Source organism: Poecile atricapillus, chromosome 10 (genome assembly GCF_030490865.1).
Source record: "Poecile atricapillus isolate bPoeAtr1 chromosome 10, bPoeAtr1.hap1, whole genome shotgun sequence".
NCBI classification, from domain to species: Eukaryota; Metazoa; Chordata; class Aves; order Passeriformes; family Paridae; genus Poecile; species Poecile atricapillus.
The window spans coordinates 15707841-15735312 of NC_081258.1; the positions used below are offsets into that span (position 1 = coordinate 15707841).

The 27472-nt window shown below is 45.1% G+C and overlaps 1 protein-coding gene and 1 long non-coding RNA gene across 2 annotated transcripts; both read left to right on the top strand.

Moving 5' to 3' along the window:
* The first annotated feature begins 10459 nt into the window (after positions 1-10459).
* On the top strand, positions 10460-16863 carry LOC131582697 (uncharacterized). The gene is made up of 3 exons (XR_009278381.1): positions 10460-10744; positions 14371-14500; positions 15725-16863. It is a non-coding gene; the product is annotated as an uncharacterized LOC131582697 (long non-coding RNA).
* Positions 16864-17596: 733 nt separating this feature from the next.
* Positions 17597-23910, top strand: GINS3 (GINS complex subunit 3). The gene is made up of 3 exons (XM_058846137.1): positions 17597-17871; positions 18389-18622; positions 21105-23910. Exons 1-3 carry the CDS (start codon positions 17626-17628, stop codon positions 21333-21335), a joined length of 711 nt encoding a protein of 236 aa, XP_058702120.1. The 5' UTR covers positions 17597-17625; the 3' UTR covers positions 21336-23910.
* The last annotated feature ends 3562 nt before the right edge of the window (positions 23911-27472 follow it).

A 27472-nucleotide genomic window follows, 5' to 3' on the forward strand; every position in this document is an offset into this window, starting at 1 on the left:
GTCCATATGGATTGATGAGATGCTGATATTGGCAAAGAGAGGATGAGGGTGGCTGTAAAGCCTTCACCACTAAAGCTCTCCTGTGCAGGTAGGACAAGCCAAGGGCAGCAGGACAAAGTCCTCCAGTCTTCTCTATCCAAGACAGAAAGGCACAAAAAAGTTCTTTTGGGATGGCTTAACAGCCAAGAGCATCCACAGCAATTCCCCCAGTGTGAGCAGCTTGCAGGGGAAGCTATTTTAAGTGCTTCAATACAACAACTGCTTTATTACAAACATATCACACTTATAATGGCATAAAAAAATATACTTTATGACCTTCACTGATTTTATAAAAAATATTCTTTTACTATTTTCAGCTGTCCACGCTGTTGCCAGAAGAAGGGTTCTGGAGAGAAATTCTGCCAGAGATCATGCACAAAGCCAATGACAGTTTCTGGGAGAGTGCCACAGGAAGCATGGAAAATAATTATTTGTATTAATGCAGCTATAAAGCTTTTTTTTTTCCTGTGGATTCCAAAGTACCTTAAAAAGTTACAGTCTTTCACAGAGGAGAGAAAACATCCAGAGAACATCTAATAGGCCACAAAATGAGACAGGCAGCACCCCTGATCCCAGTGTCCTCCCTTTCTGGAATCATAATCTGTGGGGCAGCCACTGTGTTTTAGGGAGATGAGGGTGGGTAAAGTCATGATAAAGTGGGTAGGTCCTGCAGGACACCAGCATTAAGGGGTTGCAGAGGAGGTCTGGAGAACTCAGCGATGCAGGTCAGCCATAGCTTTCCTCTAATGTCAGAGGCTAAGAACTACATCCAGCAGCTCTTGTTACACGTGACAATGGATCCTTGGGCTTTAACATTAAACAAAAAACCCAACCTGTCAAAACCACCCCCCCAGCATGAGATCAAAGAGAAATAGCTGCAAAGAAAACAAGACAAGAACTTCAAAGCCCTTCATTTCTGTCACACTAAAGTCACCATGTCCTGAGGCATTGCTCCACATCTCCGTCTATTTTGTGTATAGATACCACAGCCACCAGTGTCTTCAAGTGTAATTAACTGACACTGAAATTGCTTATGCTGCTGCCTTCCCATGAAGGTCTCGGAGGCTGGCACACATCCCAGCACATTACTCACTCTAACACAAGATGTCAACATCTCAGAGCAAGGACTCCTCTCACTGTCAGTGTTTCAGAGCTCTCACCATGCACGTTGCCTGCACTGGCAGTGGACCACGCTCAGTCTTGCTGTGATGAGCTGCTAGACCAGAGGGCTTCATCTGGGCTGGTTCACTGGCAGGAGGTGAAAGCCCCACATGCTTTGTATCATGTCTGTGAAATCATTGGACCCTACAAGATCCCTTTAAAAGGTTAATCCTTGACAACCAAACAATAGCTTTCATCCAAATATCCTGAAAAAGGCAAGAAGGATTAGAAAAGGATGAGTAAAATTGTCCTGAGTAGCAAAATACCACTGTGTAATGTCTGAAATTGTCATTATTTCACAGCAAAATTGCATCATTATTGGACACAAGGAGAGGAGTGTCTGGTGATGGCTGCATTTCTAGCAGTGCATATACAGTCTGTCAGGAATGGGTTTACTCCTTCAGGGCCCAGCAGAGTTGTTCTTCAGTCTCAGAAATAGCTCCCCACTTTTTGCCAAACAGCAGAAGATATACACCGGTGTGATAGGGCAGAGTTTGACACACAGTTGTAATGTCAGTATCCCAGGGAGCATTAGCCAACATCAGCATGAATCTCTTGTTTCATTGAAGAGTTATCATCCAAGGAGAGTCTTTGAAGAGGACAGGGATAAGTGCAGTCTTTTTTCTCACTTCTTCCAGGACCCTTTTGATGGTACATCTGTGTTTGCCCTGTGAATTTCTTGGAAAATTGAGGTAGTAGCGAAGTGTGGGGTCTAGCAGAAAGTAGTTTGAGTCTGGGAAGAAAGAAAGGAAATACCAGATTGTGGTTTTTTATGAAAGCTCTAGTGTAAAGCTGTTCTGCTCTGACATTCAGCTTGTTCTGTGGAGCTCTGGGTGCTGTATCAGTGCATACCTGGTCATGGTTTCATTGACTGTAGCTGGGAAATAGATGGGAGTCACCATGTTGTTAAAACCCCTGTAAATACACAAATCCTAGGCAGAGCCTTGGGCTGTGTGAAGACCATTCCCAGCCCTGAGAAAGGGGCATGTACAACCTCTTGTGCCTGCACAGAGCCGTGACCAGCACATCGCTGAATCCCTACCATAAACTAACCTCAAGTAAAAAGAAGAGTAGGGACTTGAAGCTTTCCTTCAGGACTAATAATGTGGCAGTAAACAGAAAGGTGCCAAGCTCAGGACTGCAACATTGATGGGATAACACTGAATGACATGGAGAAATTATCTACACTCTAATGGTATAGGGTGGTCGCTGGTTTGTTGAGGTCACTAAGAATATTCTTGATATTAAAGGACGGGGCAGTGAAAGGTTTGTTCTCCATTTCTGCATATCCTAAATGACAAAGCACTCGTCAGATTTGCAGCCTTGATCTAAGGACAAAGGGGAAAGGTAAAATCCACTACATTTGTCCTTTGGGCTGGGTGCTGCCACGGTCAGCACAGACCCTCCGGCACAGTGCAGGGGAACAGCACCCCAGAGCCTTGTGTTGAAAAGCTGATACGGTGTTTGTTCAGAGGAATTGAGCAGACACAGAGCTCTACTCTCATAAAGGAGAGGACCCATCAAAGAGAGCTTCTAAGGTAAATACATCCTCTTAGCAGGGCCTTATCTCTGCCCAGCAGATCAAAGAGCTGCACTGCTGCACAGCGTGCAGGCTCTGTCACCAGTGCTCTGCAGAACAGCCCTGCCTTGATGACTTGCAGGCCTGTGAGACATGCATCACCCGTGGAACCCGTGATGATGAGCTTGGGGATTTTCAGTAAACAGATATCTAATGTTAGACTGCCATTTGGGAGCCTAAGCTAACGCCCTGACCTTCAGAGCACAGGAAACTTCACAGCACCCAAGGAGTCCAAGTGAAGGGACTTTTCAAAGATGCAAATTAATTTTATCAGCCACCAAAAAGGGATAATTCAAAAATGTGTTTGAAAATGTTCTCAGGTCCTGCATGTGCCCTGAAATAATCACTAGCCACCAACACTTGTGATTTTCTAAAAATGCTTTCCATTTGGACTTTTTTCTCTGTCTCCATTGCCTGGTGAAAGACACATTCACAGAAAACAGACCAGGCAGGAGGAGGTGGCAGAACTTCTTATACCCAAAGTGCTGTCAAATATACAACACCAAGCTTGAAGCTGGCAATCTTAGGTCACTAAGAGATGATGAAAGGGATGGTTATTCCTTTGGTGGAAGAAGAAGCTATCCACTTGCTGGCCTATCTCAGCAACTTGGAGTAGGATTTGTTATAAAAATCCTACTCTGCTGACGGAGAAGAGGGTAACCACTGGAAAAGGATGGTTAGTTACCTTTCCCTTTCAGGTTCACTGGGTATGTGATCTGCTGTGACTGCCCTCTTTCATCCTTCCTGGGGCAATGGCTGGAACGTTCTGCTGCCAACAAAATGCATAAAAGGGATCAAATGAATCTGAGGCCACAAATGAGTTACGTAACCAGGAATGGCTGATCCTGCACTACTCAGCTTCTCATGGCACCAGGGTGATGGTATCAGCAGGAATATTGCACCCCCTTCTGCTTTCTGTTTCACCCCTGGGCAGTCTCCAACAAACTGGGTTAGGGATCCCTCTCCTCTGTCTTCTGGGATTCACCCAGAATGCCACCACCCCAGACCCAGAGCACCCAGAGTCTCTAACTGCTGTGCCTGCATCCCCCAGCACTGCTGCCCCAGCAAATGGGGCACAGTGAACAGCCAGACCACCACAAAAGTTATTAACTCTGTCTCTCTGTGTTTTGGCACCTGACTATGAGCTCCTCCACACTTCCTTTTGTCTCTAAGGTTTCAGCTGTGAGCTGGGCCTCTGGTACAAATGACTTCTTCATTACCACACAAAGACAACGTGGGAAGCCTGAATCCAGCACTGCTGTTCTTGGGTTACTTTAAAAGGAGATCCTGTAACTAAAAATCTCCACTTTGAGGATATGTGCCCCACAAAATACTAGTAGTATAACCAGAAAACATTGTGTACTACATTAAAAATATTCATATGTTCTAAGAAGAGGAGAGCAGAGAAGTTAAAAAGCAGAATAAATAGGACTTTGGCTAAAAAAAAGCATGCAGTGTAGTATTCAAAACAAACCACTCAGCATCACCATAACACTGCTTTCAAATTTGTCAAAGGCACAGAGGATCTGAAATAATATTAGCCATTATTCCCCAAACAGCCATGGCAAAAAAGGCATGTTTTACACTGAATTAGTTACAAGATTGAGTCAGGCATATTGTATACACTCTTTACATATATGATCCCATGTCTGTCTTCCACAGAGGCTCTGCTTCACTCAGTCCACAAGACAGATGCAGAGGAACTTTCTCTGACTCACCAGATCAGATGAACCTCATTAGCTTCAAGTCATGAGTACAGAATGAATCAAAGTGCCTTTTTCAAGCAGAAGAGCTCTGTTAGGAAGAACAGCAGGAACAAACAAAGCTCAGGAAAAAGCTGAGCCTGAAGATTGAGCAGGAATATTATTAAATGAATAAGGAAAGCCAACAGGGAGGTTTGAGGAAGACAGGGGAAAGAACTTATGATTTACTTTCCCTGTAGCTGTGGGGGTTTGCCCACTTGTAGGCACTTGATTAGAGCTCTCCTCCCTTTAATTTATCATTTTTAGCAATGATAAAACCCCCCTTTATTCACTGGTGCAGGGTCTGGCCCTGTATGGCAATTTATATATTTGGATGTACAGGTCAACTAATCCTTCCAGTCTTGATGAGGCATGAGATATCTCCATGGCTCAAAGACACTCTCTGAGTGGAAACTGAGAGATCTGACTTTCCCAAGTCACATCCTTGGCAGAGCTGGGAGGAGTTCAGAAAACTGTAGGGTGCAGAAATCCCAGTTCTGAGCTCAGGCCATGCATAAACAGATCTCAGTTTTTAATAGCTGCTGCCACTGTGGGGAACAGTTTCAGGGCAATGATGAGATACACAAACAAGAACAAGTAAAACAATTAGAGTGAAGCAGGAGCTCACACACCAAGTGGCCACAGCTTCCCGAGTGCAGACAGTGCAAGAAACTCCCCTGTGCTTGCAAACCTGACTGCAGATATCTCTGTTCATGCAGTCTGCCAGATGCATTCCAAACAGACACCTAAAACTCTTCTCTGGTCTAAAACAAGATTCAATGGCACTGAGCTGCACAGGTATGATTTTATTTTAAAGACATTTAGAACTAAACTCAGCCCAGCTGCCTGTGAACACAGCTCCTGCTGTGAAGGGCCTCCCAGAGCTGAAGGGCTGGGAGCAGGCGGCCTCATCCCGCTTGGAATTTGTTCAGCAGTGAGATACAGGGACCCTAACGAGAAACAAGCTCTGCACTGGAAAGGACAAGCAGGACAAGCTGTCAGTGAGGACATCAGAAACACCAGTGGAAAGCAATTGTTTGGCAACACGTGAGCCCAGCAGTGCCAGAAGAGCTGTCATCTGCCACAGTATTTCAAATAGGAAGTGACTGTGGAAGGGTTTGTTTGTATTTTTAATAGCAGCCAGTATAGATGGTTAAAATCAGAGAACACAACAGAAAAACCTGCTACCCTCACTCTAATACCCTTTTCTCTTCCCAGATATCACTGTACCATTTAGATGGTGCCATTAAATCTCTATTGGCACACAGCAACCCTACACAACAGCCCAAATAAAAACAAGAACACTGAGAAAGTGGCCTCACCCACTGTCATTTATTATTCCACTTGGCTGAATGTCAGCCACGTGCCTGTCAGACCCATTGCTCCGTGGGGACACACAGACACACAGGGAAGCTACAACATGTTCTGAGTCCATTCTGGAATAGTGCACCCTAGACACAGAAATGGAGAGGGGATGAATAGTACAGACCCCAGCAGGAAAAAAAATCCCATTTGCTGCAACTGTTTGAAGCTCCCAGTGATTTAGTTGTTTCAGCAGATGGAGCCATTGCAGTATTCACCATGGATTGCAAACTAGGCCAGTTCAGCCTGTTCAAAGGGAAAAAACCTTCTGCTTGCTCTGAGGACATTTTCAAAAGAATCCTTGGCTGTATCCAGGCAAGTGTGTGTCACTTAGGCAACTACATCCTCTTTTAACAAATGGACTGGCTTGCCCTGAATGTCCTAGGACTAATTTTTAGATCTATAGGATCATTAGTAATTATACATTAGTATCACAACTGAAGCTAATAGTTTTAATGTGCATTTCAATGCTGGTAGGTCTCCAAATCAAGCCCACTCAGTAATTCTGGTATAAAACCCCCAGCCTTTGCCATGAGAAGCACCCAGTTCCCCTTACTGGTGAGACAATTCATTTTTTTAAAGGCATGATGTCACTACCATGAAATGGCATCTAGCTTCAATTGCTGAATTTTTGTGTTGCAGGATAGCCCTGGCTGATGGAGTGGGACTTTCAGAATATTTACACTCATACATGTTGAGGAAGGTAATCCAAACAAGAACACAACAATTGAAGTTTCCAGAAATACATTCCCTTATGAATATGACTCCTTAAAGGTTGTAAGAAGATAACTGTGATCATAAACTCAGCAAGAAATTCATGGTACAATTAGAATTTGAGATAAATGGATTAATAATCTCTTGCTCAAGCATCTAATAAAGAAGAAGAAGCTGAATTCATCAAAGGCTGCTGCTGACATTATACATTACTGAAGGGGAATGGGGATTTAATATCCCCTTGGTATGAAAACTCATTACCATTTTCCCTGCTGGAGGCTGCACATATACAAGGGGCAAAGATTATGACACTTAATATAGAAAGGCAGAATGACAGAATTGACCCCAGCTTTGCATCCTGCAGAACACCTGCTCTTAAGATACACAACTCAGCAAGTCTTCCCCACATACTTTGAAATGCTTTGTCATTTTCAGGGTTACAGATTACACAGAAGCTCTTGTGGAGTGACAGCCACACCAGCTCTGGGATGTGCTGTCATTGTACTGCTGGAAAAGCAGGGTAACATTTCTAGCCCAAACCAAACCTCTCACCTGGAGCTATGGCTTTCACTCCACAGCAGGAAATGTCTCACTGAGAGCAAGTTCAGAGGCTGTAACACCAAGCCTATGTTTCAGCACCACCTAAGAAGGACATAAATGCTTTGTTGTATCAGCCAGGGACACCTGGGCCTTACGGGTAACCTGCCATACATCAAGGGGAGTTTGGTGAAATTGAGAACTCACAGGAAGGCTGGACAGAGAGCAAAGTCAGACATCCAAGGAATTTCTGCCATGAATTTCCAAGGCTGGAGGAGCTCCAGCTTCTAATCTACCATTCCCTTCCAGACTCCAAATCAAAGACTTCTCATTGCACTAACTCCTGTGGTAGTTTTGGATTGAAGCAGCTATTGAAATTGAGGCCACAAATCCCTTCTCATTTGGGAATAAATCTAAATTTAGACACTAGTCTTCAAATGAATGCATGAAGCTGATCTACCTCACTGCATTACTAATGTTCTTTACAAATATGATGACCTAAAGGCATTTTGTTTCCCTTTGTGTATATGTGGCAAAGAATTGGATTAAAAGGATGGATTCTGCTAGAAATACCCATCATTATACAGAGCAAACACAATTAATAACTAACCAGTTCACCCACTTTTATAAAATATCTTTCTATAAAAACTGCAGGAAGCAAAAGAAAAGCTGAAAAGAAGGAAATAATAAAAATTACTAAATAACTGTACTCTCCAGTGGTGTGAAGACATGGCTGATGCGTGTGCCCAGAGGCTGGGCTGAACTTGCTGGCAGCAATGGCAAACTACAGCTTCTTTGTGGATCATCCTTTAGGCTGTTGCAAATCAGGAGTTGCATTTATGGAGCAGAAGCTTCTGAGCCCATGGGCTCAACAGAGGTTCTGTAGAATGGACACAGTGAAAAGATGAGACTGAAAATAAGACAAAGCACATTCCTGGCCAGCTGCTCAGCCATCCTCCTGGGGGAATCAGACTGCCCTTGTGAGCAGCCTTCTGTGGATGAGGCACTTTGCAATGGCATCAGTGAAAAAGCTGGGCAGAGGCTCTGTATGAACCAGGTTTTAAGCAGCTCCTTTCAAAACAGCGTAGTCCAGTCTCTTCCAAGCTTTTTGTACAAACCTGCTGAATTAGGGAAGGAAATCGGTATCAGCCTCTGACATCTCAGGAGGTCAGTTTCCCATGAGACAGTCTCTCTGAAAACTAAATGCTAATTTAGTTAAATTCAATGTTTTTATGGGTGCTATTCCTAATCAGCTTTGCAGAAATAGCCAGCTGTTTTTGGTGTGGGCAGTCAGAGCAAATTGGGATGGTCATTATATCCACAACTAATTATTTGGAAGGAAATTGAATGAGAGGGAAAATGTAAAAGTAGGTGAAAATGTAAAAGCAGAGGAACATTCTGCAATAACAATAAAGAAGAAATAAGATGAGCAATGTTTATTAGGAACAGGAGCTGAGTGTCTGTTTTCTAGTGCTTCCAGCACTAGTACCAGCAGCCAAACACCCACCCAGGCTTTTGCTCACTCCTTTCTGTGGGGAAAAAGAGAGGAAGGTGAAAAGACTCATGGATCAAGCCCAACAGGGAAAGCAAAAGCAAAAAGAATTCATTCATTACTTCCCATCAGCAGGCAGATGTCCAGTCACTGCCTGGGAAGAAGGGTCTCAGCATGTGCAACCATTGCTTGAGAGCACAAACACCATGACCACAAACATCCCCCTCCTCCACCTCCTCTCCCGGAGCTTTTATTGCTGAGCCTACGTCATAATGAATGGAATATCCCTTTGGTCGTGTCCCTTCCCCATCCTCGCCTCCCACTGACTGGAGGAGGCAGCAGGAAGAGCCCTGCCACTGTGCAAGCAATGCTCAGCAGCAGCCAAAACCCCAGGACAGCTTCAGCACTGCTTTAGGCACAAATGCAGAGCAGGGCACCACACAGGCGGCTGGGAAGAAAGTTAACTCCAACCCTGACACATCCAGTGCACTGCTCTGTCACAAAATTATTCCTGATGCTTAAAGACAAAGGAGGCTTGAATGCAAAGGATGTTATAAACAACCTGCTGCAATTATAAGCAATTGCATAAGACCTTTACCTTCAAGGTCTGACTCACACATTTCACTGTCGAAAAGCTGGGACTTGGTTTGTGGAACGAGCTCATTAGGAACCACAAACTCTCATGTTTCACCTGAAGTAAAAAATAACTACCTTCTAGTCTGACATCTCTACTAGAAAGCCATATAATTGTGGGCATTTAGAATTGGAGGCACAAAACAACACTGCCCTGCATACAGGTCTCAGAAGGGACATAAGGGAAAGGCAAAAATGTCTATGACACAACCCTTAATGCACTCTGAGGCTCCAGGCTGGAGACTATGAGTCAAAAGAGAACAAAAACAAAGCATTTGCATTGAATCACCCATCAAAGAAAGTGTCAATGTCTTTAAGGGCTGCTAATTGTAATATTGAATTGTTATCAACAGATATGCCTTGATACATGTTGATGTTATCAACAAAACAAGACAATCACCCTCAGTGATTTTGATGAAAGCTGCACTTTCTGTAGTGGATTTACATCTATTTATACCATGGAGATATTTTGCCTGTATTTCTGTGAGGAGAAAGATTTTTTAGCTCCTTTTTTTGAAAACAAGATCTAAACCCATCAGTCATCTCAATGAGATTATGCTGGGTTTACCAAACCTTCCCCACTTAATGTATTTTTCTGTTATTTTACTAGCTCTGCTTGTAAATACAGGATTATAAGAAAAATGAGAAAATCAAAAGATACGCAGCTTCTCCTAGAAGAGGTTAAAACCCTGTCAAAAACCCTCATCTGTGTTTGTGTGATAAAGACTGCCACTGAGTACAAGCCACAAAGTCCAGAGAAAATATGTTTGCTTTCAACACATCTCATGGGGTTTTGTCACTTTTGAATATAACATTCCTGGATATTTAGCTGCTGGCACTTGCACACTGCTGGCTTACTGGCAATGAGATATATTGCTGGGCATGTACAGGGGTGTTGCATGAAAACCAAGATAAACTTTACAGGATCACAGAGCAGTCCCTGCCTGACAGAGTAAAGCTGTCAGATCTGAGGATACACCGAGACAGGATGTTCTCAGAACTACAGAGCCACTCAGCTGTCAGACGATGCAAGCTGCCTGTCTTGTCTCTTTGCATTCCCCCACACTGTGAATCACTGGAATTCTTCCAGATGGGATGCTCAAAATGAACTGCATTTTTCCCTTAATCCCTGAACTCCAATGGTTAACCTCTCAAGCTCTCCCCCCATGCTTGCCAAGCTCCCACTGCCTGGGATCCCCTGACTGTGGCAAATGATAGTGGATAGGGGAACCTGCAGGGCCCCACAGGCATCCCTTCGTATCAGGGTGCTCTGCCCATGCAGGGGTGAAACAGCTCTAAACTCACCCCAAGAGCAAAAGTGAGCAGAGCTGGATGGAGAAGGAGGGTGGGCTGCTTTTGGTGTGGAAGAATGCTGAGACCAGCATTCAATTTTGGTGCTGAAGAATGCTGAGACCATCCAGACTCATCAATCCCAAAGTTAGCATCACAGGAGCAAAAGAGCTTTGCCCATGATCCTTGCTATGGGTGGGTAACATCAACCTCTAAGTAATAATTATTTTGCTGGCTCAGATATGATTGCTTTAATAATGCTGCAATAAAAAGTGCACAGGGAGTTGTATCTACCTATTCTGTGTAGTAAATAATTCTGATTAAGATCTCTTAATCTAATCACCATCAACTCAAATAAATAAGTTGTTTTATTCATATAAATATATTTGGTTTACCATTCTTACTCCTGAAGGACAAAGCAGTACAAAGGCTCAGTTACACCTGTATAATCCTTTGGACATAAACCATTGATTAAGTCTGGGGATAGAGTTGAAACCAGCTGCACTTTGTCTCTGAGAAGGGGTTTAGAAAGCAAGGGGGTCCTTTCTGCTTCTCGTGACTCAGTGGGAGGGTTTCCCTGATAAACCTTGTCCAAATCTTCCTTTCTGCCTGTGATGCCTTTGAACAGCTCAGAAATTGCTGCTCCCAGCCAACCTCTATAAACTGATTTGCAGCAGCCACCTCTCTATCTTCCCATGACACCAGGAATGCCAACAAGAAACTGGGTTTGCTCTGCTCCTCATGGGACTCCTAGTTGATATTATATTAATAGTCTTTCTCACTGGGACACAGAATTTTTGGTGTGCTCATTCTGACTGTAATCCCATTATATCAGCCAAATTCTCAGTATGTATTCAGTGTAACCTGACATTTCTACAGCATTTCTTTTATTGAAGGATGAAAAGCTTCCTCACAAGTTCAGACCAAGATTCTCTGCTTTTTGACACAATGCAATGTGCTCCAGCAAGGTGCTGTTATATTTCCCTTCCCATATGTGATCAGAGAAAAATAATTTGGATCTTTTCCTGTTCTAGTACGCCTCAAAAAGCACGGGACAGCCTGACCACATATCCACAGCCCAGAACTGAAAAGCAGCAGCCAAGAGGCAATCAGATTTAAGGAATTCAGAGATTCTGCTGGCTGAAGACAGTGAGCCATGGGCCAAAAGGAGCATTTATGCTCTGAAAAAGCCCTGGAATATCAGCATTCTGCTCATGTAGTGCTGACAGATGAAGGGCTGGAGTAACGCTGAAACCATGGTTCAAAGAGCACAGGCAGCTGAACACATGAAATGCAGATGACTGCATCCTCTCCAGCTTGTGATGATGAAGCCAGTTGGAAGAAATCTGAATGAAGGCAGTGAAGAAATTGTTGGCATTCATGTTGTGGTACTTGACTGATTACATATACGTGAGTTGGTAGGAACCTATTCTCCCTGCAATTCAGAATTCAAGCTCTCATCCTGGATCTTGAGAAAAATGTAGGGCTGCTTTTTTTTCTTTTCCAGTAACTCAATAAAACTCTCCACAGTAATACAAACAAGAGTGAAAATCTAGAATGAAGAACAGGAGTATTAGGGTATAAAGAGAAAAGCATGAAAAGTATCTGTAGCCAGATTTGCAATTGCTTATCTGAGTCTGAAAGACAAAGAATAATCTTTTCTTCACAGCAGTAAAGCTGCATATTTTAGCTTGTTTTTACTGGAAATGTCATGGATAGCTCAGAAAAAAAAGCTCCCACATAATTTAGAAAATGAAACTCATATAGCATCCCACCCCTGTCTCTTTCCTTCAAAGAGGTCATGAGCTTCTAGTTTTTATGTAATTTCCTTAAAAAAAATAAATAAATAAAGGTTTTTTCTGTGCACAAAGATTGATTCATTAGATGTTTTTTGTCTCTGGGCATTGACCAGCCTTTAGCTGAATAGAGTTGGAGTTCATACAACTTAATTGGAAGAGCATCATTTCCAACATCTCCCTAGGATATTTACTATGAATGGTGAGACACAAGAAAAAGGAATTGCTGATGTTTAATGTTTTATGCTGTGGAAAGGACTCATTGTTTTGCTCAGCAGCTTGAGTGCTTTATGAGTAGGAAGGGGTCTCCCTGTCAAGAATGAACACAGTACTTTTCTTTCATCCTCATCATGTGAGTGGATGTGAAAGAAACTAAAATACTGTGTTTTCTACTCCCATCATCACAGTAACCTTGAGAAACCAAAAGTTTGAGAAATGTCACTCCTTTAGAATTTTCTGCACAGTCATTAGGAATTTCCTTAACTTCTTGTTAAAGGCAGTTATCACAATTACAATTTTTCCACACTTCTAAACAAAACCAATAGTGAATTGTCATCTAGAGAACTCCAAATGGAAGAAACATCAACAATTTTGGCAGCATTCCAACTAAACTATCAGAAGTTTTAATAACATTGCACCACTCCTTAAAAACAAGAAACTTTCTTCCAGTGCCTGCTGCTGATTTAACTGTGACTCTCCACTTATTACTTGCCACTTATTACTCCACTTGCGTTGCGTAGAGAAAGTGCTGAATCCACTCCTGCATGGCAGCAGAGTGCATGACAGCTAGGAAAAAATATTGGAATTCAAGAAATGTTTTTGTTCTTTCAGAAATTTGTTTTTGCAATGCCAGCTATAGCATCTGGTTGATCTTATGACTTCAATGCTCCTTTTTTAGAAGGTGTTTAAAAGACTTTGAAATTCACCGCATAAGCTGGCCAGATTCCCTGCTGCCTTCTGGCAAAGAGACCCTTGCTGGAAGATGGAAGCCAAAAGATCTTTCCCATAGAATGTTTGGTTACCCTGAATCCCGTAGTTTCATTTGTGGCTGTTCTCCTATCTGCAGTATGTGTGGATATGTGAGGACACAATCCTCCACACTTCCTCCATGTGAAAAGGAATGATACTCTGAAATGTAAATCTGAATATGATGTACCCTTACTACCGCTGCTGAACATCTCACATCTGCAGATAAATTGAACAGGAAAGTGCTTTTCTCCTCAGTTTAATTACTGATTTGTGCTGCTACCCCTTTCCTTCAAAAAATGAAGCTGTGCTGGACTGCAGAACCTGTCCTTGGAGAGCAGAGTTTATTCATGTGACACAGCACTTAACTCCCTCGGGATAATCCTACTGAAGCCAATTGGTTTACTCGAGTTGTACACCCGCATTTGCACAACAAAGGGGTAGCACAGACACGGTACGACTAACAAATGAGCTCTCCCACTGCCACGGGCAAGCTAACCGATTAGGAAATGCAAATTTGTTGAGTATAACTTCCAGGAGGGAAAGGAGTAGCTAAGTAGCATTTGCTACTTACTTAGTAAATAATTAGCTAAAGCAACTCAGACATTCTGCCCGGGGCTCTGGGTGAGGGATGTGTTGCAGGGTGTGTGTGCTGCCTTCCTCCGGCTCTGCTCGCAGGACTGCGAACACCAGAAGCCCGGGCTCTACTCAGGATCCTTCGGCCAGGGTTAGGCAGTAAAACTCCGGCTCGTCAGATGTCTCATCTAGGGATGAGAGCTGCAAAAAACCCTGCCAGCATCTCTGATTGCTGATAACACATGCAAATAAGAAAAGCAAATCATTCTGTAATCCTCTCTACCTCAGAGGGGAAAAAGACTCAAGATTAACCTTAATTCGTGCTGTGGTTTAGTCCAATATGTAGAGACTGATGATTCCTCTCCCACTTTGACCTTAAAAAGTAAGGTAAGGAGAGGCCACAGGGAGAGAGGTACTTCTTTCTCTCAGCAGCATCCTGCAGCTCTTTCAGCTGACTTACTTCTGGTATTTAATGCTATTTAGATTACCCAGGATGGCTCTGTCAGCTGCCTCTGTCATCACCTCACATGCAGATGCTGACGTGACAGAGCTCAGCAACTCCACATCACACACAGACATCCGCCCGCTCTGATCAAAGGCCCGGGAGAATCAGGTAACAGCCCTGCTTCCCTAAATTTATCTGATACGAAATTGGCTGAGTTCTGTGGTATTCAAGATTTTAGAAGTACACAGATAAGATGTAACAGGCTGTTCCTCGATTTCTAAGATTTCGCTCTTTCCTGCACTTTGCAATCCTCTGATTTATCTACTGTACCTTCAAGTAATTTGGGTTTTATTCATCACAGCTCAGCCTTAATTCTGTAACACTTTTCTCTGTCATTACTCAGTTTTTGTTATATATGAGTTATGACACAGGACATTCCTTTTCCTTCAGTAAAGCCTTGAAATCATATTTATGAAAATATGGTTTAGGATGCTGGGCTCATTATGCATATTTTTACATGAAGATTCACACACAAGTGGTCAAGAATAAGAACCTGCCTAGTACTTTTCTTGGGATGAGAAGGCAAACAGTACAAAAAGGGGTGACATAATTTTGTCTACCAAACTCATTATTCTTTAAATTTGTCACAAAAGAACCATACTTCAACTGATTTTACAGTGAGTGTAAACATCTTTCCCTCTGTGTTCTTTCAGCTTTACCCAGTATTTTGGGCTTTCTGCACCTTGGTGCTTATTTCTGTATCATAGGGAAATTGTACTTTTCTTTCTTCTTTTTCCAGATGTCTTAGCTGTGCAGCCTGGAAAACGCATATTCCACTTGCATAGTTCTCTCTTCTCACTCACACAGAGCACACTTTCATATTTAGCAGAGAGATTTGTTTCCTAAACCTCATTAAGCAGGGAATACTTTTACTAATCCAATTCAGCAAATTATAATTTTATCAGAACTGTCCTTTAGAAAGAGCTTTCAGAAATTGCCCTGCAACTCTGGAAAATGTGCACAGATAGAAGGATTTATTTTCCAAACAGAGAGTCTTAATCTCTCATTAAAAAACCCAAAAAACCAAAACCCAAACCACAAAAACAATACAGGACAATAGTTACTGTTGCTAAAATGAATGTATTGCCTGTTTTCTATGCTACAGAAAAAAAATCCAGCATTTTACAAGAAATGACCTCTACATTAAATCTCTCTTTGGGGGCATGCATTGCCCTTATAACTGCTGTCAGTATTTCATGTACCTAATGGGGAAAAGGGACACTGGAATCAGCAGTGGGTGGGCATCACACTGACAAACACACATGGGTACATTTCTTCTGCTCACACACCTCACAAAATCTCACCATTTCTTTGTTGGCTGGATTTTTATAGCACAGACTGCCATGGTACCCAGGGGACATGGAAGTGATGGAAGCACATCATCCTGAGGTTTCAGCCCACACTGTCTGTGCTTTATTTTTCTCAGAATGAAATAAAACAGCACAAGATTTCAAAAACTGGTTCAGATTTTATTATTTTGCCTCGGTCTGACTTTGATGAAGATGTTAAAGTACCAACAGACTAATTAATGATGACAAAACAGTAACAAATAACAGTGGATCCAGCTTGAGCAAACAGCAGCAGGAAGAATGCTGAGGTCGTAAGAATTAACAGATGATTAAAGATACATTGGGCTACGCCTTAGTCATGGACTGAAAATGTCATTAAAAAAAATCATCAAACCCTCTATAAATAACTTCATGATTATTTCTCAGGGAAATTGTCGTGTATTTCAACACTGCTCAATTGTTCCTTTTCCTTCCTCAGCAGAAGACTGAAATATTTACTAAATTATTTAAATGTTATTTTATAGACCACTATCTATAGAAAAAGTAATGTTTTCAGCATACACAGCTCAGGGAATAGCAACAAAATTTTAATCTGATTTAAAATGAACTACTTTTGAAACAACAAAACAATGAGCAAAAAACCCACAAGGACTGGTTCTAAAATGAAGTAAAATTCTGATCAAAATGGGGGATAACCACTGCTTTTATCCTTATACAACCAAACCCAGAGTTTAGCACAGGGTATTTGATTCTGCCATCAAAACATGACTTGATTCTTTATATTACAGAACTAAAATAAATTACTTTGGGCTGTAGCCTCCCCTTGGAACCCAAGGTATACAGAGTTTATTTGCACTGCCTTCTGCCTACTCAGCACAGCCACATCCAGCAGCCTGATCATGTGCTCTGCAGGACGAGCCACATCCTTCATTGCCAAGGAGAAACACGGGCACAGCCAACCACAGGGACAGCATTCCCTTGGCTTTCCATAAACCATCCGGGATGGAGGTGTTGAATGATCCCTGCCTTTGGAACAGTTCTGAGGGGCCAGGCCCTGCGCTGGGGCAGCACGCTCGGCACGCGGGGCTCAGGGGACACGGCAGCTGTGCCCAGCCCTCAGCAGAGACCCCCGGAATGCTTCGTGTTGGAAGGGCCTTGAGAGCCCTCCTGTTCCACCCGCCTGCCAGGGACAGGGACACCTTCCCCTATCCCCGGCTGACCCGGCCTTGCACTATTCCAGGGATCCAGGGAAATCCACAGCTTCTGTGGGCACCCTGTGCCAGGGCCCCACCACCCTCACAGCGAGGAATTTCTCCACACAACCCAATCTCAGAGTGATTCCATCCCCCGTCCCTGAGACCCCTCTTTAACGCAGCTCGGGCTGATGTGCGGGGGGACGGACGGCACCGGCTGCGGTGGGGCTGCCGCGGTGCCGATGCCTATGGCGCTTCCGATCCCCATCCCCATCCCGATCCCCATCCCCATCCCGATCCCCATCCCGATCCCCATCCCCATCCCGATCCCCATCCCCATCCCCATCCCCACCCCCATCCCCATCCCCATCCCCATCCCCATCCCCTTCCCCATCCCCATCCCCATCCCCCTCCCCCTTCCCCATCCCCATCCCCATCCCCATCCCCATCCCCATCCCCATCCCCTTCCCCTTCCCCTTCCCCTTCCCCATCCCCATCCCGATCCCCATCCCGATCCCCATCCCGATCCCCATCCCGATCCCCATCCCGATCCCCATCCCGATCCCCATCCCGATCCCCATCCCCATCCCCATCCCCATCCCCATCCCCATCCCCATCTCCATCCCCATCCCCATCCCCATCCCGATCCCGATCCCGATCCCCATCCCCATCCCCATCCCCATCCCCATCCCCATCCCCATCCCCATCCCGATCCCGCTCAGCGGCGCCGGGCGCGGGGCGGGCCGGGCGCATGCGCGGTGCCGGTGGCGGGCTGCGCCTCACGGGCTGCGCCTCACGGGCTGGCGGGAACCGCGGCCCGGCCATGTCCGAGGCGTATTTCCCCGTGGGCCCCGGGCTGGGCATGGAGGAGAATTTCTTCTCGCTGGACGATATCCTGATGTCGCAGGAGAAGCTGCCGGGGCGCGCCGAGAGCGCGCTGCCGCGCCTGGCCGTGTTGCTGGGGCGGGGCGCCGGCAGCGCTGAGTCCGTCCCGGAGGTAACGGGGGAGGGGACGCGGGACACGGGACACGGGACACGGGACACGGGACACGGAACACGGAACTGTCGCTGTTGGGACGGGACGGGGCGCGGAGGGCTCTGCCCCGGGACCGCCGCCTCGCTGCCAGCTCCTGTTGTGCCTCCCAGGCCCGGCCGCCCTCTGTTCCTGGTCACTGCAGTGATGCTCTCCACTACTTTCTCAAAAGTTATTTTTGCTTTTATTATATGCGCTTTGCTTGGTTGGTTTCCCCCTCTTTTTCTTCTCTTGCTGTTTGATAACCTGACAATTATTGAACCATAGAGCTTCAGTAAAAAGTCCACTTTCTGATTCTTGCGGTAACAACGCCTTTAAAGTGTGTCTGGTTTATGCTACAGTCACAAAAGACTGCTCTGAAAACAAAATTGACTCTTTGTAATGCTGGATCTAAATTAATAAAGTTCACTCTGTGTCTTTGTGGCTGCTTCAGGTGTACTTACATGGCAAGGATAACTTTTGGCTTCTCTGATTCCTCCAGGGATCAAAGCTGGAAATTCCTCTGTGGCTTGCTAAAGGGCTGCATGACAGCAAAAGGAGAATCATCTCCGTGGAACTGCCAAAGATTTACAAGGAAGCCTGGAGGACGGTGTTAAGTGCTGATGCCAATGTGGTTGATCTGCATAAAATGGGGCCCTACTACTATGGATTTGGCTCACAGCTCCTGAATTTTGAGAATCCAGAGAATCCTGAGATAGCTCAGACTATCCTGCAGGCAAGTATCTGAATCAGGTCTTGAAATTTAGATTTGCATTTTTCTGTCTTCCTTTTGTTCCCAGCTGCTTAGCAGTCTTCAGGAAAAATATCCTGGTGTAATCCAAATGACTTCTGGACTGAATATAGATGACCCTCTTGGCAGCTGCACAGCTGATGCTGGAAGCCTCCACTGAGCTTCCAGGAGTGTAATTTTAGCTTGGTGTTTCCATACTGTAAATATGGTATTTCATAAAATCCTGTAAAACAGGACTGAGGAGGTGTAAGATTGTTTAACTATACCTGTCTTTAAATCTCTCTAATGCAGAGACCTCACACTGCTCTGGGCAATCTTTTAAGTGCCTCACCTCAGGAGGTTTTTCCAGTGTCTGAACCAAAGCTCCTTCACAGCAATACAAGCTCTGTTCTGTTTGTCTCATACAAAGTAAATGCTGAGGACAGATTATTCTCTTCCTTCCTGCAGCAGTCCCAGTTCATTTGATATTTCTCTATGGGTCATGCTTCCTAACCTCTGACTGCCCTCATTGTGCACTGCTGGTTTCTCTCCAGTGGATCTGCATCCACCATGCCATGCCCTGAACGGCAGTGCAGTCTCATGCTCAGGACTTGTGCTGATGAAAACAGAAGGATTACTTTGTGAGTTTTGTGTGGCTGTGATGCTCTTGGCTCATCTTGGTGCAACATCTGGTTTGTCACGATGCAGTCACATGGATCTGTGTTTGGTTTGCAGTCCACAGTGAGATGGTACAGGTTGCATCTGCAAACAAATAATTTTCTGACTTTGTACTATTTCTGCCTCAATGTAAGACCTTCTGTTAGTCCTGGGTGAATGACATCCTATTGTTTTCACACCATCTTTCTAATTAGTCAGGATTGTTAGGAATTAAAGAGTTCTGTTCCTTGACATGCCTGTAGTCATTCCTTCTCCTTCTGCATGTTGCTTGCTGATTTAATAAGCACAGCTGCTTTTCCTTTAGTAGGCTCATTAATTAACATCTCAAACAGTAGTTGGTTCCACAGAAACCCCAGTGGAACTCCACTCAGTGTGTTCTTCCCTCCTGACAGGAGCTGTGGATGATGGCTGTCTCTCCCAACAATCTTTGGGTGGTCTGGCTAAGTCTTCCAAGAATGCCCCATGACAGATACCCCTCCACTGCTTTTCCTGCCTGTGCAAGGCCTGGCATCCTGCCCTAGCCCAGGCTGGGCTCTGGGAGTTTGTCCTTGGCAAGTCCATGATGGCTGTGATTCTTTTATTGTCCTGCAGAAGTTGCTGTGCTTTGTCCCAGTATGCTTCCAGGAATTGATGCTGATGGATTTATAATTCCCTGGCTCTTCCTTTCTCCCTCTCCATCACCCCATTCTCATTTAAAAGATAGATGTCATCTTTGTCTGTTTCCGGACTTCAGTCTTGAGCTTTTAAACATAACCACTAACAGCTCTGAGATCTCTTCAGCCAGGTCTCTAAGTGGGCTGGGATGATTTTGATTGCATTTTTTCCCTTTCTCTGTGCTTTACATTAAGGCTGATGCAGAGAGGTTTTAAAATGCTGCTGCTTTCTTGGAGTTGTCCACTGAACATGTGCTTTGTGCATTGAGGAGGTGCCCACGCCTTTCCTTGTCTTTTCTCTTTCTGCTAATGGACATCTTAAGAAAAAAAGCCATGGTAGAACTCATTACTTATTGACAGAAAAACCAAAGCATGCCAGGTTTGATTTCTGTTTTTAAAAGCAAACAAGAGGGGTGTTGTGCTGACTTAAAAGACTGCTCCAAAATATTCTGGAACTACGAATGGGAAGTGTAACTGTTTGGTGACAAAGTCAAAATGACCGTTACTGATTTATAATATATTTATCCTATAAGTTCTGTTGATTCTCTAATCAGCTTCTGAAATGACAAAGCAGTTTGCAAAGAGTTCTGACTCTTTTTTTTTCCAGTTCCCAATAATAGAGAGGAAAATAAAACACCTTAAATACATCTTGTTGCTTAGCTTTTCAAAATGTTGTAGATTGTTTTAAGTTGTAGATTGGTTTGGTTTTTCACCTTTTTTATGGTTGTTTTTCTAGCATACTGAATGCTTTTCAGCTGCAGTTTGGCTTAACTTCAGGACATTCACAACTTGCAGCTTGTGCGTTCCTGCAGCAGCTGCTGTGGCATGAGATTCATTTGTCTTGCTCTAAAGCAATGATTGCTTGAGAAGTGAGACCGAATAGATCATCATTGTGTTGTATCCTGTGGTCTCCTCAAGCCTATTGTGAGGAAGCAGCCAAAATCCAATTCTGTGTTTGCTTCCCATCCGATATTAGGGATCAAGTGGTTCTGTCTTTGTAACCAAGCTTAACAAGTGCTGTGCTGGCTGCAGACCCTTGGCTGCTTGTGAACAGGAGCCTAAACCTTTGGCTTTTCAGTTGTGAGAGCTCAGGCCTCCAGGTTTGAGCTGGGGGTGGCTCTGTGGTACCTGTCAGTGACTCTGTTTGTTCTCTGCAGACGTTCATTGCCCGTTTCCGCCGCATCATGGACTCCTCTCAGAACGCCTACAACGAGGACACGTCTGCACTGGTGGCTCGGCTGGATGAGCTGGAACGGGCTCTCTTTCAAGTGGGCCAGAAAGGGCTGAATGACTTCCAGTGCTGGGAAAAGGGACAGGCTTCTCAAATCACAGCTTCCAGTCTGGTGCAGAACTATGGGAAAAGAAAGCTCGCAGAAGTGGATGGTTAAAAGCGTGACGTAACAGCGGGGGACACAGATTTACAGCCTGTTGTAGAAGAGAAAAATGAATCAATTTAGGGAGGGGACAGATTCCCTGTCCATTAGTGGGAATTCTTCTCTGTAACAGCTTTGGATAAGACTAGTGAAAATTTTAAAGGCAGAGGGCAAGGGTATAAAAACTAGATCACACCACTGAACAGCCTTACAGCTTACTTGTAGCACTCCTGAGGAGTTGCAGCCAAAGTGTTTGCTAGGTGGCTGAAAGGCTATGAGAGGATTTTCTAAAAGGGTAATAAATACTAATTACTGCTCCAAATTGATATTTACAATGCCAGATCTAGAAAGAAGTGCAATTTATGTATTTCATCTTGTCCTTCCCATCCCAGCCTCCTGGAAACAGCTGTTGATTCTATGAACAGCTGTTTCCAGGTTCCCTGTTCTTTAGAGAGCCCCAGTGATGTGGAAAACTGTGATACAGCATTACATTTTTTTCATTTTTTATACACTGAGGTGGAACAGGTGCTCTTTGTGAGGCAGGAATGTTTTTCTTTGCTGACTCCTGTACACACTGCCAGTGCCCTGGAGTGAAATACCTCCTCAAACCCACACAGCAAGAGGCTGCTCAGGTCTTGTATTACCTTGTCCTCTCTCTCCCTTTTTGGCCCTTGTGACCTTGGTGCTGTTTAGTAAAGAGTTTTCTTGTTTGATGCCTGTGACTTTTGTGCTGGATGTGTCTCTCTGATGGGTGTTCTACAGAGGAGGAAACAGAAGGCAGCAAAGAATAAAGTCTGGACCAGATCAAAAGCAGAAACTTTAATGGAAACTCTGCCCCATTATCAAACATTGACATATTTGTTTCTCCGTGAGAAATTCTTCTGATTTCTGAATTCGGTTAGTAGAAGAGACAGCAAATGAACAGAGTTTCCTTCCTTCTGATCCATTCAACTGAATCTAGGAAAATGATCCTAGTAAATGTCATCCTTGCCAATAGAAGTGAGTGGATTTGGGACTTGCTAAACAGCACAGTGGTTATCATCCCTTAAATCTAGATCATCTCAAGTCCCATTGGACTGGAGACAGAAGACATGGTTACCTCTGTAGGACTTAGTTCCTGTAGTCATCAGGATGGTTGTCCTCTGGGAGCAGTGTTAGATATCTTACAGGTGCTTCTGCACCTCTGTGGAAGGAGAGCCTTGTGAAGAACCTAAGCAGAGGAGCTGGATCCTGATGCTGCTGAGCACTTCCGCTTCCATGGGAATCCCCGGGAGGTGACAGCAAGATCCAGGTCTCAGAGGAGCTGTTACCGGACTTGCAGATGCACCTGGATATTGGATTCTTCTAACAAGACCTCAAGTACAAAGAACTGTTGCTTGGCCAGAGATGTTCCAGCTCAGCCTGAGGAGGTGGTGAGAGGGGACAGCCTTGTGCCTTCACAGCTATCTCGGTGCCTCCCCCTCAGCTGCACAGGGCCAGCTGTCCTGCCACAGGAGACTAGTTGGAAGCTTGCCTGACAAAGTATTTCAAGTATGTGCAGGATGAAATGCTGCTGCACTTAATGGCTTAATGGCACGTAATGGCTTATGCATTTGTCAGTTGTCCATTTCTGGATTTTTATCCTCAATAAATGTTTTGTAAGGGTATGCTTATAATGTGAAAAGTCTTTTGTTAATTGTGCCACAGCAGAAAAATCAAATGGGAAAGTCCAGGTCTCTACAAAAGTGTGGCCATGATAGATAATCCCTCTGCTTACAGATAATGTGGTCAGGAGCTAACTTGTAGCAGTGTAGAAATAGTTCCTGTCTGACTTATCCCAGGTGGGGACTGCAGCTCACACAAGTTGTGGCAGAGACCCTGCCAGGCAGTCAATGAGCTATTGCTTTAATGAAATGCATTTTTAGGAACACAAGATGGGTAGAGATGACTCCGTGTTACCTCAACTTTGTTTTACTGGTGGTGGGAGGTGGGAATTGGCTGTCTCTATTCAGATCCTGCTGCTCCAGGCACTGTGGCAAACACTTCACATACCATGGCAGAGCTGTGATCAGTGCTGCAAGGGGAGCAAGTTGAACTCCATCTGTGACAAGAAGCATCTTTCAATTGGAAATATTATTGGCTTTGGGATGTATCTGGTTTATAACTGAAATCACGAGTTCCATCAATTTCTGGACTGGTTTTGGTGACTATCCAAGCTAATTTTCCTGCATTTGTAAGAAAATTTTTCTTCTCTACTGCTGAATGCAAAATCCAAGCAGACGGTTGTTCACTTGCCAACATTTTGTGCAACAGCCTTCAGAATAGGGAGGAAAAGAATCCCTGAAGTAGTCTTCAATGTCCCTGGCTTTTTGTAAGAAGGCAATGCCACTTCTAGTAGTTTAAGACCCTTAAAAAATCTGATTGTGTAATTTTAAATTACAGTATTGGGTTAGTAAATCCTGGTTAGTTTTTTTCTGTCCAGAAGTACAAGAGTGCTCTTTACTTTCTGTGAACACAGCTGTCCTTTTCCATGGCACTACAGCAAGCTTTAAGTTAGAGGAATTTGAACTTGTGTGTTTTCAGAATGGTACAATAAATCTTCATCACAGAACTACCTGGGAAAGGTCTGAAAAGGACTTTTATTTCTCCCCACATTCTTCAGCTTTTAAACTGAACATGTTTTAAACAACATGCTGATGTTTATGACAAAGTGTGTGTCCATAGACACATTTTACAGTATTGCTACAAATATTTTCATTGGAATCAAGTGAAAAAATAGGCAAAATTTGGGCAGCAACCAGGATGAGCAGCAACAAGGAGAGGCAGCAACAAGAAATGTTCTGGGAACTGACATACTGTAACACCACATATTATTTTTATGAGACACACAGTGGCACCTGGCTGAGTTAGGAGCACAAGCTGTTCTGATCTTCAACTGGTGATTTTCTACTGGTTTTTGGGTAACCAGCTACAACAAAACTTTGTTCAGAATTTTAATTAAACGCTGGGTTTGGTAGGTTGTGTTACCTTGTCCTAGATTAGAGCATACACGAAGAGTAGATGTCATAGTTGGCAATGAAAATGAAGGATTACTGACTGCTGCAGGAGGGAAGTGGTGGAAAAGCTGTGGAATCCAAAACCTTTCTGCCAGAGAGAAATTTGCCATCCTGTGGGTCCTGACCACTGTGGTGAAAAAACCCAGAGGGGGCTTGAGACAAGGAATGAAAACAAGAAGGAGGAGGAGACAGTAAGCTTCCACCTCCCCTGGGCACACTGAGTCTGCTTGATGGGCTTTGTTTCCCAGTGGAAATTGCTCTGGGGAGCCTCTTCCCTGAGCCAGGCTTTGCTGCACAAGGGCCAGGCTTGCTGGGAGCCCCCAGAGCCGACTCCTTGCGCTGCTCTGGGGAGCAGGACAGCACCAAGAGCACTCTGCTGTTGCCAGAACGCTCCTTGGCTGGTGTGGAAAATTACAAGGGGCACAGCCCCAAAAAGCCAAGGCATTTGTTCTGGTTTTCCAAACACTTCATTAATGTCATTGACAATACCAGCAGGTTCCTCAGATTAGCGTGCTTCTATTTTTGAAGAGTTATTCCTCATGGCAGGCTGCCAAGCAGTGCCAGCAGCCTCAGTATCCTTTCTATCTGGATTGGCAGGACACACTGGTCCATTGCCTTTCATTAGCCTTTGTGAGGATTTACAGCTGCAGCTCTTTGCAGTGCTCCCCCACAACTTGGGGAAAATGCATCCTCTTTGGGATTCCCAGCTAGACCAGCAAGGCAGAAATCTCCTCTCTTGTAGGAAAAAATCCACTTTGCTGCTGCTGGGTTGAGGCAAGTCACAGGCAGCAACTGGGCAGAGCAGGACTTGGGGGGTGAGGAGCATAGAGAGACACAGAATCAGGAATCCCAGTTTGCCTGCAGATGAGCTTGAGAAACTGCAAACCAAAAGGCAGTCCCAGACGTTTGGATTTCTCTGTCTAGAAATGGGCAGTGCTAAGGAGATGTCTCCTGAGGGTTATTATGCTGCTGCTCCATTTCAGTTGTGATGCTGTGGTGCATAAAAAAGGTGGCAGAAATCAAACTGAGGTTGAAAACTGGACTCTCAGCTTGTGTGACTTGCAGGACAGGGCTTGTCTCTAGCTGTCCTGTTGGTCCCTCAAGGGCCCTGGGTTCTCCTCAGGGAGAGCAGAGGAGTCACAAACCTCTACAAACCCTTGCTGAACATAAAAGACAATTTTCTCCCTGACTTCAGACCAAGAAGCTGCCAAACGCTTAGGATGTAGTGTGGGTTTTTTTTTTTCCCTCAGGCATTAGAGCAAAAGTGGAGTGAGGAGGTGGCTGTGGGACTTGGCAGCGATGCACATGGTAGGAAGCAGCGAAGCAGATGCAGTAATCAAAGTACAATCAAAGCAGCCCTCACATGTGCCTGTTTCTCTTGCTGTGGGACCATCCTCGGCAGGGTGGGTGTATCTGCAGACAGGCTCCCATCACAGCAAGGATTTAAGATGAGTTTCTTGCTTTCACCTCACTTACAAATACAAGAATTGCAGGCTTATGGCTGTTTAGCTGACATCCTGCAGCCCCTTTCCTAAGTGCTCTTTGTGTCCATGGGTGGCTGAAAGGCCGTTTCTCTGCTGGGGTGAGGGAATAAGCCACACACAGGCCCTGGGCAGCACCAACAAACCAACTGTGGGAGTCCTCTGCACCCTTTGCAAAGGCTTCCAGAGAAAAGTCCTCCCTTTCCTCAGCTGCACTGGTGGAGACCCGAGGAGTGGAGCCAAGCCTCCTGGGCAGGGCTGTACTCTGTTCTTCTGCCCCTGTGCGTTTGGGGTTACTCCAAGTTTGCACCAAATCAGCAGGGTTTATTGCAGTCGTGCTGGATTTACTAAGCTATGCCTGGAGGCTGAGCTGTTATTTTTCCTTTCAGTTTGGGCTCTCAGGTGCACAAATGCAGCTCTGGCTGCCCAGCTGAGTCCGTCCCTGCTGATGCAGGCGGAATGGGATGAACAGATCACGGCCTCCCTGGATGGCCAGGCTCTGTTCACCCAGCACTGCTCTGAATTCACACAGCAGCCTCCAAGTGAGCCCTCCCCAGCAGGCAGTGACATTTCACTGAGCAGTCCCACCCTCATCTCTGGAGCTCTGCTGTGTCCTGGCTGCACCCAGAACCCTGGGGCTCCAGCTGAGTCAACAGGGCAGGAAAAAGGCTCGAGGAAAAGAAAATCACTGCAAATCAGGCCTTGGGAACAGCATCTGCTTTATGGCAGAGACCGATTTAATCTCCTTAGCAATCGCCTCAATTGTAGAATCAGCAGGATGCTAATTAATTGAGAGGCACTGAGTGACAGCCATTGAGGTCCCTCCTGGCTTTAAGTGGAAGCCTTTTGGATTTGGCATTTGTACTGGCTGCTCTCCTAGCAAGAGGGTCTGCCTTGGGGCTAAAGGCCTGTGTGGGATGTCTGACACCAGTCACCTCCTGGCTGCCCATCCCTCTCTGCTGGCCGTGCCTGGGGCTGGGGTGTCCACACACCCCTCAGACCATCCCACGGCTGTCAGGAAGCACTGCCCTGGCCTCCCACTCCTGGCTCTTGGCCCAGGGAGCCAGCAGAGAGTGGTGGCTGCAATCCATGAAACGCCTCACCCTGCCTCCCTCTGGCCCTTCCAGCCTGGAGGCAGCCCCTCACCTCCTGAAAGCCCACAAGCCGATTAAGCCCAGCATGTTAATTGGCTGTGACAGCTCATTTTGTTATCTTGCACTTAGTTATTGATGGGGTGCGTGTGACTGGATTTGCAGCGAAGGTCAGTGCCAGGATGGGCCAGAGCCCCTTGTTTGGTGCACCCCAGCTCGTGGGATGGGGCTCCAGGAGGAGCTGGATCGGCTGTAAAGCAGCAGCACGGTCACACAGCCAGCAGCCACCACAGGGGACATTTTACCCATGGGATGTGCAACACCCCAACTCAGGAGCACATAGAGACTCCAAGAGAGTTAGTTGTGTTTGGGTGGGCATCTGGCACCCACTCGTGAAAACCACTCTTTCCAGGGCTGGGTGATACAAAAATTGGATTTAAAGCCCCTGAAGTGGGAAGATACACAGGGAAGGGCAGCACCTGGTATGCAGCTTTCTCCAAACAAGTTTGGGGGCTTAATCTTGGTTTTGTCTTCGGCTCCTACAA